This window comes from Podarcis melisellensis, assembly GCF_964234715.1.
Source record: "Podarcis melisellensis genome assembly, chromosome: 5".
NCBI lineage: Eukaryota > Metazoa > Chordata > Lepidosauria > Squamata > Lacertidae > Podarcis > Podarcis melisellensis.
The window spans coordinates 91,685,619-91,698,440 of NC_138537.1; the positions used below are offsets into that span (position 1 = coordinate 91,685,619).

The 12,822-nt window shown below is 42.9% G+C and overlaps 1 protein-coding gene and 1 pseudogene across 4 annotated transcripts in view; one reads left to right on the forward strand and one right to left on the reverse strand.

The window, feature by feature from the left end:
* The window catches only part of MAEA (macrophage erythroblast attacher, E3 ubiquitin ligase), a 75,697-nt gene that overhangs the window by 5,595 nt on the left and 57,280 nt on the right, over positions 1–12,822 (reverse strand). For 2 of the 3 annotated variants that reach the window (XM_081911822.1, XM_081911824.1), the window contains 5 exons: positions 12,179–12,361; positions 9,917–10,120; positions 6,769–6,891; positions 6,220–6,231; positions 1,747–1,823 (listed from right to left, as the gene is read on the reverse strand). In XM_081911822.1, the coding sequence (XP_081767948.1) occupies positions 1,747–1,823; positions 6,220–6,231; positions 6,769–6,891; positions 9,917–10,120; positions 12,179–12,361 (599 nt within the window). The remainder of the gene's footprint in view (positions 1–1,746; positions 1,824–6,219; positions 6,232–6,768; positions 6,892–9,916; positions 10,121–12,178; positions 12,362–12,822) is intronic. The other variant, XM_081911823.1, reaches the window with a different exon arrangement.
* On the forward strand, positions 6,898–9,158 carry LOC309370293 (peptidyl-prolyl cis-trans isomerase-like 3; annotated as a pseudogene). The gene is made up of 2 exons: positions 6,898–8,514; positions 8,722–9,158. The product of its transcript is annotated as a peptidyl-prolyl cis-trans isomerase-like 3 (transcript).

Below are 12,822 nucleotides of genomic sequence, written 5' to 3' on the forward strand. Positions count from 1 at the left end.
CACCCCTCATCTACAATGTCACCACCATAGCAAGAATGGTGTGGAAACACTTTTGATTTTCCTGTAGCAGTGTTAGGGCTGATGAGGACCAACATGCTGTCAAGTCTGCTGTTGCAAGAACAGCAAGAATTGCTGTTGTGGCAACAATCAGATGCCAGAAGAAGAGTTCTGGCATTCGGAACATCAGCTGGTCCATTCAATGCAATCATCTCACAACCTCTGCTTTTGATTCTGTGTGACCAACACAGCTAGTATGTCACCAGTCTTCTTCCTTGCAGCACCCCTTGTCCTGGAATAAGACGGTGTTGAGTAAGAAAAACAAAAATTTGCTGAATACAGCTACAGGGAACTCACAATATAGGCGCATTTAACCTGCACACATTCAACTTTATTGTCATTTTTTAAAAAAAATTAAAAGAGGGCAGAAAGAGGGTGGGTGTCTGGGAAAACAGACTTTGGCAATCCCAACTGCAATTGAACAAAACGTGTTTTGGTTTTTACACACTATCCTTGGAACATACCCCCATGTAAGTTGAGAGTTGCCTGTATTTTAAGGGATTAGTTTAGAGACACAACATGTCAGTTTGACAAAGCAGTAACGGTGCTGTACAACAGCTCTAAAATGGTCTAAAGGGGAAAAAAATCTAAGAACACAGAGTTACACTAATACACAGTGAGTCGTTTATCTAACTCCAAAAAGCAGGACTCCCTCAATACAAGGCCCGATAGGTGTTTAGCTAAGGTTATCTGAGCAAATTCATTCTATCTGCTGGCTTGCAGCTAGAAAAGTCACATATTCTAATGACTCCTCCTAATAGTCTACTGTATTGTGCCTATTCAATGACTCATCATGCAAACTGAGCTCTACACATTCATATCAAAGTTCCAAGAGTTATATCATACAACTCCAACAAATGGCAAAGAGGGAAGAGTGATGATAGAGACTGGATCAATTCTCAATGGTTCCCACAGTTTACTTTTATCGTATTTAAATCAATCTGCAACCTGAGATACAATTGAGAAGGGGAAAATATTGATCCTCATCACAGTTTGAGTAACTTGGGATAGTTAAACACTAGCCCAATGGTGTTCAAGTGTAGTAGCTGACACCTTCTTTGACATCATGTTCTATGATGGAACTTATTTCTACCTCATCGCCTTTACATTATCCTACCATCTACAACACTACTAACACCAACACTGTCCCTAGCAGAAAAATATGATGGCAAGTCTTAACGTATCATGCAGCAAAGGCCTTTCTAGCTATCTATTATTTCCAGTTTAGGTTTGGAAAAGTGTAGCTTCTTGGACCATCGTCTCTGCTTCCTTAAGGAAGGATTTTTGGAAAGAGATGGGTTGCACCTTGAAGTGGTTGGCAAGAATATATTTGCTAAGAGTCTCACAAAGCTGATCAGGAGAGCTTTAAACTAAATCCTATGGGGGAAGAGGACAATAGTTGGTCGACGGGAACACTTGGTACTGGGGATAATAGCTTCACTGACGCACATGAAACTGAGGTTGTGCTCCAGAAACCTGCTAAAGGGCAGGAAGCTACAAGGAGGAAGCAGCTGGAGGGAATGACTTGTATCTATATTAACGCACAGGGTATAGGAACCAAGCAAAACAATTTTGAGCAAATATGGTCTAATAGGCATCACTGAAACCTAGTGGGATGAGACTCATGACTGGAATGTAGAAATTGAGGATTATAACCAGTACAAAATTCTGCACATCCTATTTCCATACCTGACAGCATCCAGTCTCTTGTTCTGTCGGATAAGTTCAATGAACTCCTGAATCCTTAGGCTGAACTCCAGACAGCTCTAAGATTAAAGATAAGACAGGATCTTAGATGTGGCCACATTTAAGCTGTGATCTTAGACATACTTACTTTACATTATGTTACACTGAAATCAATAGGAATTTTGAGTTAATATCTTTAGGATTAAGGTGTATGCAGTTCTATTTGTTGGTGTTTATGTCAATAATGATGTGCCACTAGATTACAATAATATAATATAATATAATATAATATAATATAATATAATATAATATAATATAATATAATTAATATAATATAATAATATAGGTTTGAGTTGCATAAAAACAAATCTATTTGCACCTCAGAATTGAATGCTATTAAAAATCCTGTTACTATGACTAAGGTCTCATTTCTAGCCAGTGTTACCTCTCTGCATTTTAAATTTGAATTTTGTGCCATAACTGAAAATACTTTCTGAGAAGCAACAATCAGAAATAGGAGGATCTGCATCTTTCAGCGAGACCTCTTTGAACAGGAATAAGTTATTATTCCACACTACTTAATTAAGTTTAAAGAAAACCAAAAGGCATTTGTTCATCGGGGGGGGGGGGATTAGATGGACTGAGGTCATCCGCAGGTTAAATGTTTACAGTACTTGGTGATAACAGATCAAATTACTTCGTACTGAAGTTCCCTTAACATTTGTTCATTGTAATGCGAAGGGCTTGTATTAAAACTAACCTTCACTTAAAACTGATCCTAATGTTCTCTTTTTATATACAATCATTAATCAATTGCACTGCAATATTATCCATGTGGCTAAAGTTTTTTTAAAATATCAGTAAATGGGGGCGGGGTGCTTTTTTTTAAAGTTTCTTTCAGTTTAAAAATGCAATCTGCTTACATCAAGGCAAAGTTAAAACACCCTTCCCCAACCTAATGCCCTCTGCATGTTCTGGACTATAACCTGTACGTGCCCTATCTGCTGACTATGCTGTATGGAGCTGATAGGAGTTGCATTACAAAACATCTGAAGGGCACCAAGTTGCAGAAGGAAGAGTTAAGGAACACATTGCAACGTGTGTGAAAACTTAAAGGGATCCCTGACCATTAGGTCCAGTCGTGGCCGACTCTGGGGTTGCGGCGCTCATCTCGCTTTCTTGGCCGAGGGAGCCGGCGTACAGCTTCCAGGTCATGTGGCCAGCATGACTAAGCCGCTTCTGGCGAACCAGAGCAGTGCACGGAAACGCCATTTACCTTCCCACTGGAGTGGTACCTATTTATCTACTTGCACTTTGACGTGCATTCGAACTGCTAGGTTGGCAGGAGCAGGGACCGAGCAACGGGAGCTCACCCCGTCGCGGGGATTCAAACCGCCGACCTTCTGATCGGCAAGTCCTAGGTTCTGTGGTTTAACCCACAGCGCCACCTGCGTCCCATTTTAGCAACGTGTGTATTTATGCATAAATGCTACAACTTGCACTGCACCAGACATTATCACTATGGCAGCTCTCCTCCTTCACACCACTGCGGCAAGTTAAAGTTTCAGGATCACATATCTTGCAATTTTATAGTTAACTGCACTATAGTTAACTGCATACTGCACTATAAAGAGGTCCCCTCCCCCTATGAATTTAAAGGACACTACACATTCATATTCTGCTCTCTTCTGCTTATCTTGTAGTAAACCTTTTCCAATAAAACATTACGTAACGATTGTATGCCACTGAAATCCTATACGCCAAAGTCGACAGGACCTTGGGCAGTAAGGTTTCTGCATGCAACTAGACTGCACCGAGAATTTGCAAAACAAAGAGCTGGTGTGGCAAAGCAAATGTTGGCACTTACCATGGCAAGTTCCTTCTCTGGAGGGAGAAAGGGGATCCTGTGTGGGTTATCACTGCCCACTCCTCCACTGGCAGGAACTCACCCTTTTGAGAGGGCACGCCTGGTGGGCGGGAAAACCCCCTCACCAGTTCAATTTGTGCTTAAGAAAGTAACTGTATAGCCAAAAATTAAACAACTTAACAGGACAGGGAGGGAAAGGAACACAACTTGTCAGGAGAAAGGAACTCAGCTGTCCCACAGTGGGATATACCACTCTGTTCCTGAGGCCCAAGAAGAAGAAGAAGAAGTTTGGATTTGATATCCCGCTTTATCACTACCCTAGGGAGTCTCAAAGCGGCTAACATTTTCCTTTCCCTTCCTCCCCCACAACAAACACTCTGTGAGGTGAGCGAGGCTGAGAGCCTTCAGAGAAGTGTGACTAGCCCAAGGTCACCCAGCAGCTGCATGTGGAGGAGCAGGGAATCAAACCTGGTTCACCAGATTATGAGTCCACTGCTCTTGTAAGGCAGCCCAGGTGAAGAAGAGATTAATGGTATGGGCTAAAGAATAAGCGAAGGGAAAACCAGGGTGGAGGGAGAGGGAGAGAGAAGAGGCCCCGGAACATTGGTGGTGGGGGGCCCCAAACCCCCGTTTATCCTCAGCTCAGTGACAGTGGTCACTTGGGAAGACTGGATCCCCTTCCTCCCTACAGAGAAGGAACTTAACACGGTAAGTACCTGAACTAGATCCTGATGGGCCTGCACACATCTAGAGAGCATCATTCCTTCTCCCTAGTGGACCTGGGCTTTGAGCAGAAGGGAGGGAGGACCACCTCTTGAGCCTTGTGGAGGTTGGAGTTAACCTTTGGGATGAAGGTCTAATCACAGCGTGGCAGACTCCTTCGGAATAATACATAACTCCTTGTGGACAGAAAGGGCTGCAATCTACAATACCTGCCGGGCTGAGGTGATAGCAACTAGGAAGAGAACCTTCCAGCTCAGGAACTTCAGAGGTACCACCTGCAGGTGCTCAAAGGGGTGGGGGAGACCAGTGAGCACCTTCAGTACCATATGGAGGTCCTAGGTGGGGAACCTGTGCACTTTAGTAGTACAGTGGTACCTCTGGTTACGTACTTACCATATTTTTCGCTCTATAAGACGCACCAGACCACAAGACGCACCTAGTTTTTGGAGGAGGAAAACAAGAAAAAAAATATTCTGAATCACAGAAGCCAGAACAGCAAGAGGGATCGCTGCGCAGTGAAAGCAGCAATCCCTCTTGCTGTTCTAGCTTCTGTGATAGCTGCGCAGCCTGCATTCGCTCCATAAGACGCACACACATTTCCCCTTACTTTTTAGGAGGGAAAAAGTGAGTCTTATAGAGCAAAAAATACGGTAGTTCGAGGTCCGTTCTTAACCTGAGGTACCACTTTAGCTAATGGAGCCTCCTGCTGCCGCCGTTCTCATCCTGTTCTCTGTTCTCATCCTTAAGCAGAGTCTGTAACATGAAGTGTATGTAACCCGAGGTACCACTGTAGTAGTAGTAGGAGGAGTAGTAGTATACCACCCTTCATCCAAAGATCCCAGGGCAGTATTAGCAGCACTGCCAAGAAGCATTTGACCAAGGAGAAGGAACTCAGAGGGGCTCCTGCTGACCTAAACACTGAGGCCAAGGCTGCTACTTGTCTGCCAAGGGTGGAAGAGTCCTCTTCCAGGCTACAATGTCCATTGTCTGCCCTGCCCGGGTTCCCAACGACTCTTCTGATGAGTCCACAGAGAGCTTCATCCTCCTAAGCAGCTCTCCTCCTGGGCAAAAAACCCTTCCATCACTTTTCACCGCTTTCTGAAACCTTCTCCCCATCATGGAAGGTCCAGAAGCCTCCAAGGGCTGTAGGCCTGAAAGGAAAAGAAAAGGGATACCCGAAGGAAGAAGAGGAGAGATCGATGGTGCTAGGAGTAAGCGAAAAAGAGGCAGGCAGAAGAGGAGCGGGAGTAGAAAGATGATCCAGGAGCAAAGCAAACAAAAGATCAAAGGGAAATGCCTTTCAAAATGGTGTTCCCACCTTCTCTCTTTTGCAGTGCCTGGAGCTCCCGGCAGGAGCAACCTTCAGTGGAGCTAGCAGGAAGTTGAATTGACTGGGGGGGGGGTGCCCTGCCTGCCCACCAGGTGTACCCCTCAAAAATTTGACTTTCTGCCAGTGGAGAGGTGGGCGGTAACAACCCACACAGGATCCTTTTCCTCCTCTACAGAGGAAGAACTTATCATGGCAAGTACCAATGTTTGCTTTACACCACACCAGCATGTGGTGGGGCAGAGCCGCCCTGCTAACTTAGCACTGCTACTTTTTACCTAGATGGTGCTGGGACGGAGTGGAGGCTGTGTGTGAACACCAGCAGCCTCACTGGTAAAACTGCCTTGCCACATTCCCATCCAGGTAAAGAACAGGGGTGCCGGTACTGGGATCTTGGCTCTGCAGCACCACAAACACCACTTCTGGCTAAGACACAGCCATGGATCAAGAGGTACCTGGTTTCAATCATCGTCTCTGCCAAGAACTCCTTAGGTGGCCTTAGGGAGCTGAAGTAGACAGTGGCTTGCCTATCTGCAATGTGTAGATAATGTTGACTTACCTTAGAGGAATGCTGTAAAAACAAGGATTACCTATGTTAAGTGCACTCAACACTTTTTAAAGCACTATAATTATTTTAAAGCAAGGAAATGTAACTGCATGTGGTTATGCTGCCCAGAAACGAACTTCTACCAAAGACACCTTTCCCCAATATGAAATTACATTCAATTTTCCTACTATAAAATTTGAGCTTTGCTTACAGAAAGCTTCTCAGTAGAATACAAAATTGTAGCTATGTAAGCCCTGTACTTCTCCATATACTTGCCCAAGTTATTTTTACACACAGGATTTATAAAACTTGTTTTGTTAGGTAAAGGTAATTTAGTAAGTATACTTTAATCAACTGGAAACAAATTTTGCCCATGAAACAGCTTCATCACATGGGACAACCTCTAAGAATCAAGCTAGTTTACATTAAATGCATTTTTTACCAATACAGTTCCTGGTGGTAGTGATTATTGTTTATCCATTCACCTCTGCTCATTCAGGCATAATTTTTTTGCAACCTATAAAGGTTACATTAAATTAAAGCATCATCCAGTTTGCATACCTTCATCTTCCTGAGCCTAGATTTGTTATCATGACACCAAGCTAAGCAAGTCATTGTTTCTTGTCTTTCCAAGGATTCCTCTACTTCTTTGGCAGTCAGGAACATCTCAATATTTACCAGATCCTAAACAGAGATAGGAGTGTGGGAGAGAGAAAGAAAAAGTGAGACGACGTAGTTACTCACCAGAGCCAGAAGAATGACACTATTTACAGCTTTCGTTAATATAACTAACAAGCTTTTAAAGATGACCCAAACATTGAGGTTTTTCCTTTTTGTGGGGACAAGGGAGGGATTTGCAGAGCACCAACATAAAGACAGTCAAACTCCTTTTCCTTAATGAAGAAAGATTTTTATCCAAATTCTAGTCGTCTATGAAATAAAAAAATTATACTGGGCAAAATCTGAAGAGCTATTTTAAGTACACTCAAGGGCTTGGATGTGTCTAGGGAATCTTAGCTTTTTCCCTTTGAGGAATAGACCCCAATAATCTGTCACAAACTGCTTTTCAAAACTTCTTCAGTGTCAAAGAATGTTTGCCATGTACAGTGGGGGGGCCTGCTGTTCAAGAAGCATAGCTAAAGTTCCCTTAACATGTGGAACTAGTTGTGCAGTGCTTTGGTTCCAAGCTTTTAAGTATTTCCTTTTAAAATAACCTGATTTAAAATACTGGAATTCAATACATACGGAAGTCTACATCCAAACAAAAGGAATCCCTGCCTCTCTATCAAACACGTTGAGTTAGTCTGCTTTCCTGTACAAAAGAACAGAGGCAAAGATGTGCGACTTGGAAGTCAAGCACTGCAAATTACACAATACAATGTGCATTTCTTAATGCCAAAAGCATATTTTCATTGCATGGAAAAATAACCCTGCTTCTGGCAAGTTTGGGGCACTTTACCTTCAAGTCCTGACCTGTGTCTAGAGGACCATACAAAATCTTAATTCCACAACTGTTCACCAAAGAAGAGAAATTTTGTAAATTGGAAGCATGTGAATCAGAAGATTAAAGACTTTGGATTTTTCTCCAGAGTGTCTTCAGCAGCAGAAGGTTTGAAATAATTAAGCTATAAGATACTACAGGTGCAACAAACAAGTTATTAATACAAGTACTGTTATATAGTTACTGCTTAAAGAAAAAATAAAGAAAAACAATAATGAGGTTTAGAGATCTCCTCTTTGAGAGCACTTTTCAACTCTTCCCCTTCTTTGACCTTGGGGTTGTCGACACTGTATAGGCCAATGAGAATTTTTATATATACTGTATATTTTGGAAACTTGTTTGTTTTCTAGGCATTTGGACTCCTCTTATGATATTGAAACCAAATTTTTGCATGATGATTCCTGAGACCAAGAAGCAGGTTTTTGTCTAAGTGGATACAATTGGATTCCATACTGAATCAAGATGGCAGAATGAGCCTTTCAAAGAGGAGCAAAGGCGTGGCAAGGCTGCCTGGAGTCCCATCTGCACCTTTTTAGAGCTGTGAAATCTTGAAAGATTCAAATGGTGTTGCCCCTTCTGACTGATATGCTCTGCATTCCTAGTCAGCAAAGATGACTGTGACCCTACATACCAATGTGGGAGAAATTAAAAGAGAGCTATTCTGTGGAAAAAGCACCTAAGGCTTGTGAAAATTTTCTGGCACTCTGCACTAGTAACTACTACAACAGCTGTTTTTTTCACTGGAATATCAAAGGATTTATGGTGCAGACCAAAGATCCAACAGGTTCTGGAAAAGGAGGAACTATGTTAATAACCAAAATCAAGACCTTGTACCAACCACTCAATATTCTCAGTGGAAAGGTTACGTTAAGTAATTTGTTTGAATGTTGAATTTGTCTGGAGACAATGGATAAAACTGACACCATTAGATATACTGCTGGATAAGTGTTGAATGGATATTGTATTTGTATAAAAACCATTAAAAATTTGTTTAAAAGAAAAGGAAGAAAGAGCTTTTGGGGCATAAGATTTGAAGATGAATAGAGTGAATACTTAAAACACAGTATTCATGGAATTGTTTCCATGGCAAATAATGGTCCCAATTCTTCATCACCTATGACAAACAGCCACACCTGGACAAGAAATACACTATTTGGGAAGGTAATCAAATTGCCAGTGAGCAAGAATACATTCCACCCCCTTAACGACATGTTAAAGATGTTACAATTCATGCTAATTCCTCTGCTCAATAGCTAAAAATGCCAATGTAGATTTCTGAAGGACTGGCTTGAAAAACTGCTGGTAAGTCTTTGAAGACAGATGGAGCTTGTGCATTTTCTCTTGGGATTATGGACTTCCCAAGCTTTTCAAATTTCAACATTTCACAGGACAAAAAGCCACTTTTTGATGTGTGAAATTGTACACACTTAAGAAAGCTGGGTTCACTTTTAAAAAATAAAAGAAAGAAAGAAAGAAAGAAAGAAAGAAAACGAGCCTTTCAAAACTGCCGATTCTTTTTGGTTTCTTAGAATTCCCAATGCCCAAGTAAGAAGCTGCTACTATTTTATATCCGATACATAGTCAGATACAGCATCGGTACTTAAAATGGTATATGAACTGCAGTTTCAAGCAGCAAGCCAGGAAAATGTACAATTTCTCTCCAGTATAAAACCTTCCTGTTCTTGGAAACCGAAGGACAGAGAGGAAGACGCAAGCTTATTACTCTCTTTGATATGCTGTAGTCTTCCATTTGTTGGTTATGTTTGGTTTTTGATAGCTGATCCCGTCAGGCATAGGGTCAAATACAGAGTGAAGAATGGGGGAAGAGGCATGATCGCAGGATTGCAGAGTTGGAAGCAACCCTGTGGGTCCTCTAGTCCAACCCCCAGCAATATAGGAATAACAGAAGGCAGTGAACATAGTTTGCTTCCGCCTTGTGGTTTACCATGCTTTACCATGCCTGACCCTGACAGGAAGCTGCCTAAGGCTTAAAGACTCAGCAGGCACCCCAGCACTGAACGATTGCCTTTGAGGTCTCCACGACAACCTTTCATTTCTCAAGGAAAGTGATGTCTTCCAGATAAGCAGTAGTAATAACAATCTAATAACTGGAAGTAGCCGGGGGGGGGGGGGGAGCAGATAGCTATCTAGATTCCAGACAGTAGCAAATAAAGCAGCCTTTTGTACTTCATCACAGCAAATACCAACCTCAATACCGCTTTGCCTGGCCAGCTTTACAGCTGTATTGTAATAGCCACATCGCAAGAGATGCTCCACCATCATACGATCCATGCGTTTTTTCTTCCACATGTTAGCAGCAGCTGGTTGGTCACTGCTGTGCTCCTTGAGATGCTCAATCCTGCGCTTGCATAGTTTTGCACTCTCGTCTTCAGCCTGGATTGATTCCACTGCCTATATCAAGAAACCCCTCGTTCAGTCAGAAGTTACATTGAACAGGTCGGTACTCCACATTTCACATTTTCTACCATGTAAATGTAGAAAAATATATACAACCTACTAAGAAATACAACACCAAATACAACACCCTCACCCCACCCTGGCAACTGTTAGAATTCCTGCTCCATGATTGCAGTCATGGGATTTTTGTCTATCACATGACGGTGTATGTTTTGACTCCACAGAGTGGGAAGTGACGGAGACAGGATGTTTGTGTCATTGTGTTCCATGAAGTGGGACTATCATCCTTTGTTCTTTTTCTCTTTGCTGTCTGATGCTAGAGGGGGGGGGGAGCCATGTTGCAGTGCTCCATGTGTGTTTATATGTAAATAAGGTAGATTAGCCAAAATGCTGAGTTGCTGAGGTCTGTTACGCAAGCTGCGAAGACTCTGCGGATCCCTAAGAGTGCCGATGTCTGTTAGCATTGGTCGCTGTGATGTTCGGGCAGAAGAAAGCTTTTGAAGCTCCCGAACGATCGACCAGGATAGAGAGAACATGCCAGTCGGGCATGTGTCTCTGCCAGGGTCCTACTCGAGAGTAGGATGAGCTCCTGACAGCAACAGTCAAGTCACAGTATTAATGCATAGCTGAAACATATACTATTCTACCCAGGACTATGGGACACACACAAACAGCCATTATAACCATTTACCACTTATTTGTTAACATCCTTGTAGTTAACGAAGATACTGGAGGAATCAACTGTCATACCATGAACGTACAACTGTTTAACAAAGGAAGATGAGGCTTCTGACAAAGGGCAGAACATGACTTTTCAGTAACACACGGTGCTTATTTTGCAGTCATCATACACATATAGTTAAAATATTGGTGGGACCAGAACCTCGTGAAATGTTCCCATCAAAAATTTACAACCCGAATCTAATACAATGGTAGACACATCTCACTTAAATCAATGGGCTTAACTACAGCCACAATTGTGCTAAATTATGGTCCAGAACCTGTGCAACACTATGTACAGTCGACTCACAATCTGCACACATTTAACTTGCACGACTGCAACTTCAGTGCTTGGTGGCCAACCAGCTGATATCGCACAAATTAAGCACACGGAAGGACGAGAGCTTAAAAGCTCTCAGGCTTGCATACTGTGTTCTGGGAAGGTACCACATGGGCTCTGGAAGGCTCCTGCAAGACCTCGCAGGAGCCCCCCAGAGCCTGGTAAGCAGGCAGAAGAGCTTAAAATCTTTAAAACTCTCCACCTTGCTAGGGTGGGGGTAAGCAAAGCCAATACATGATTTTGGTTTTATGTGCAAAAAGGATTTGCATTTTTCCAACCTGGTTTGCTCCTCATTTTTTCTGCATAATGTTACTTCTACGTTGAGCTCCTTGTTAGGTCATTTGGGGGCTGAAGAATATTAAGCTTTTTAAACAAACATTTAGAAGTTACCGCATTTTTTGCTCTATAAGACTCGCTTTTTCCCTCCTAAAAAGTAAGGGGAAATGTGTGTGCGTCTTATGGAGCGAATGCAGGCTGCGCAGCTATCCCAGAAGCCAGAACAGCAAGAGGGATTGCTGCTTTCACTGCGCAGCGATCCCTCTTGCTGTTCTGGCTTCTGAGATTCAGAATAATTTTTTTCTTGTTTTCCGCCTCCAAAAACTAGGTGCGTCTTATGGTCTGGTGCGTCTTATAGAGCGAAAAATGCGGTAAGTTTTCATCGAAAATAAATCTGTAGCTTCCTAGACCTTTTAAAAGATGACACCTCTTAGTTAAGTCCTTGTGTTTATGATGTAATCTCTTTCTTGGCATAACTCTAAAGAACATAAGAGAAGCCTGCAGGATCAGGCCAATGGCCTCTCTAATCCAGCATCCTGTTCTCACAGTGGCCAACCAGACGTCTTATCCTCCCATGGTTCCCAGCAACTGGCATTCAGAAGCTTTGCTGCTTCTGACTGTAGAGGAAGAGCACAGCCATTGTAGCTTGTAGCAGCTGAGAGCCCTCTCCTTCTTCACGAATTTGTCTAATCCTTTTTTAAAGCCACCCAACTTACCTTTCTTTTCAGAACACTGAGTTTTTCAACTACTCCGTCAAGGAGACTAACCACAGAATCCACAGCTGGGCAGCTGCTCAGCGTCTTCTCCAGCTCTGCTACAACCATAGTTACGTGGCTAGTCTCTCGGTCAATGTTTTTCTGAGCAGCTCGGAAACGTTTGTTCAGCGTTTCGTATGGCACCTTTAAGAAGAAGAGAAATTAAAACAGTGTAAAAAGTGTTTACATCAAAACTCTTGTGCTTTCTATTTCTGTTTAGGAAGACAGGAAGCATCCATTGGCCCACTGGTCACACCATTGGCCCACTGAGCTCATTACACCAGCCTTTGCCCAGTAAATTTCCGAGCACAATTCAAAGTGTTGGTGCTGACCTTTAAAGCCCTAAACGGCCTCGGTCCAGTATACCTGAAGGAGCGTCTCCACCCCCATCATTCTGCCTTGACGCTGAGGTCCAGCGCCGAGGGCCTTCTGGCAGTTCCCTCATTGCGAGAAGCAAAGCTACAGGGAACCAGGCAGAGGGCCTTCTCGGTAGTGGCGCCCGCTCTGTGGAACGCCCTTCCAGCAGATGTCAAAGCGATAAACAACTACCTGACCTTCAGAAGATATCTTAAAGCAGCCCTGTTCAGGGAAGTTTTTAACGTGTG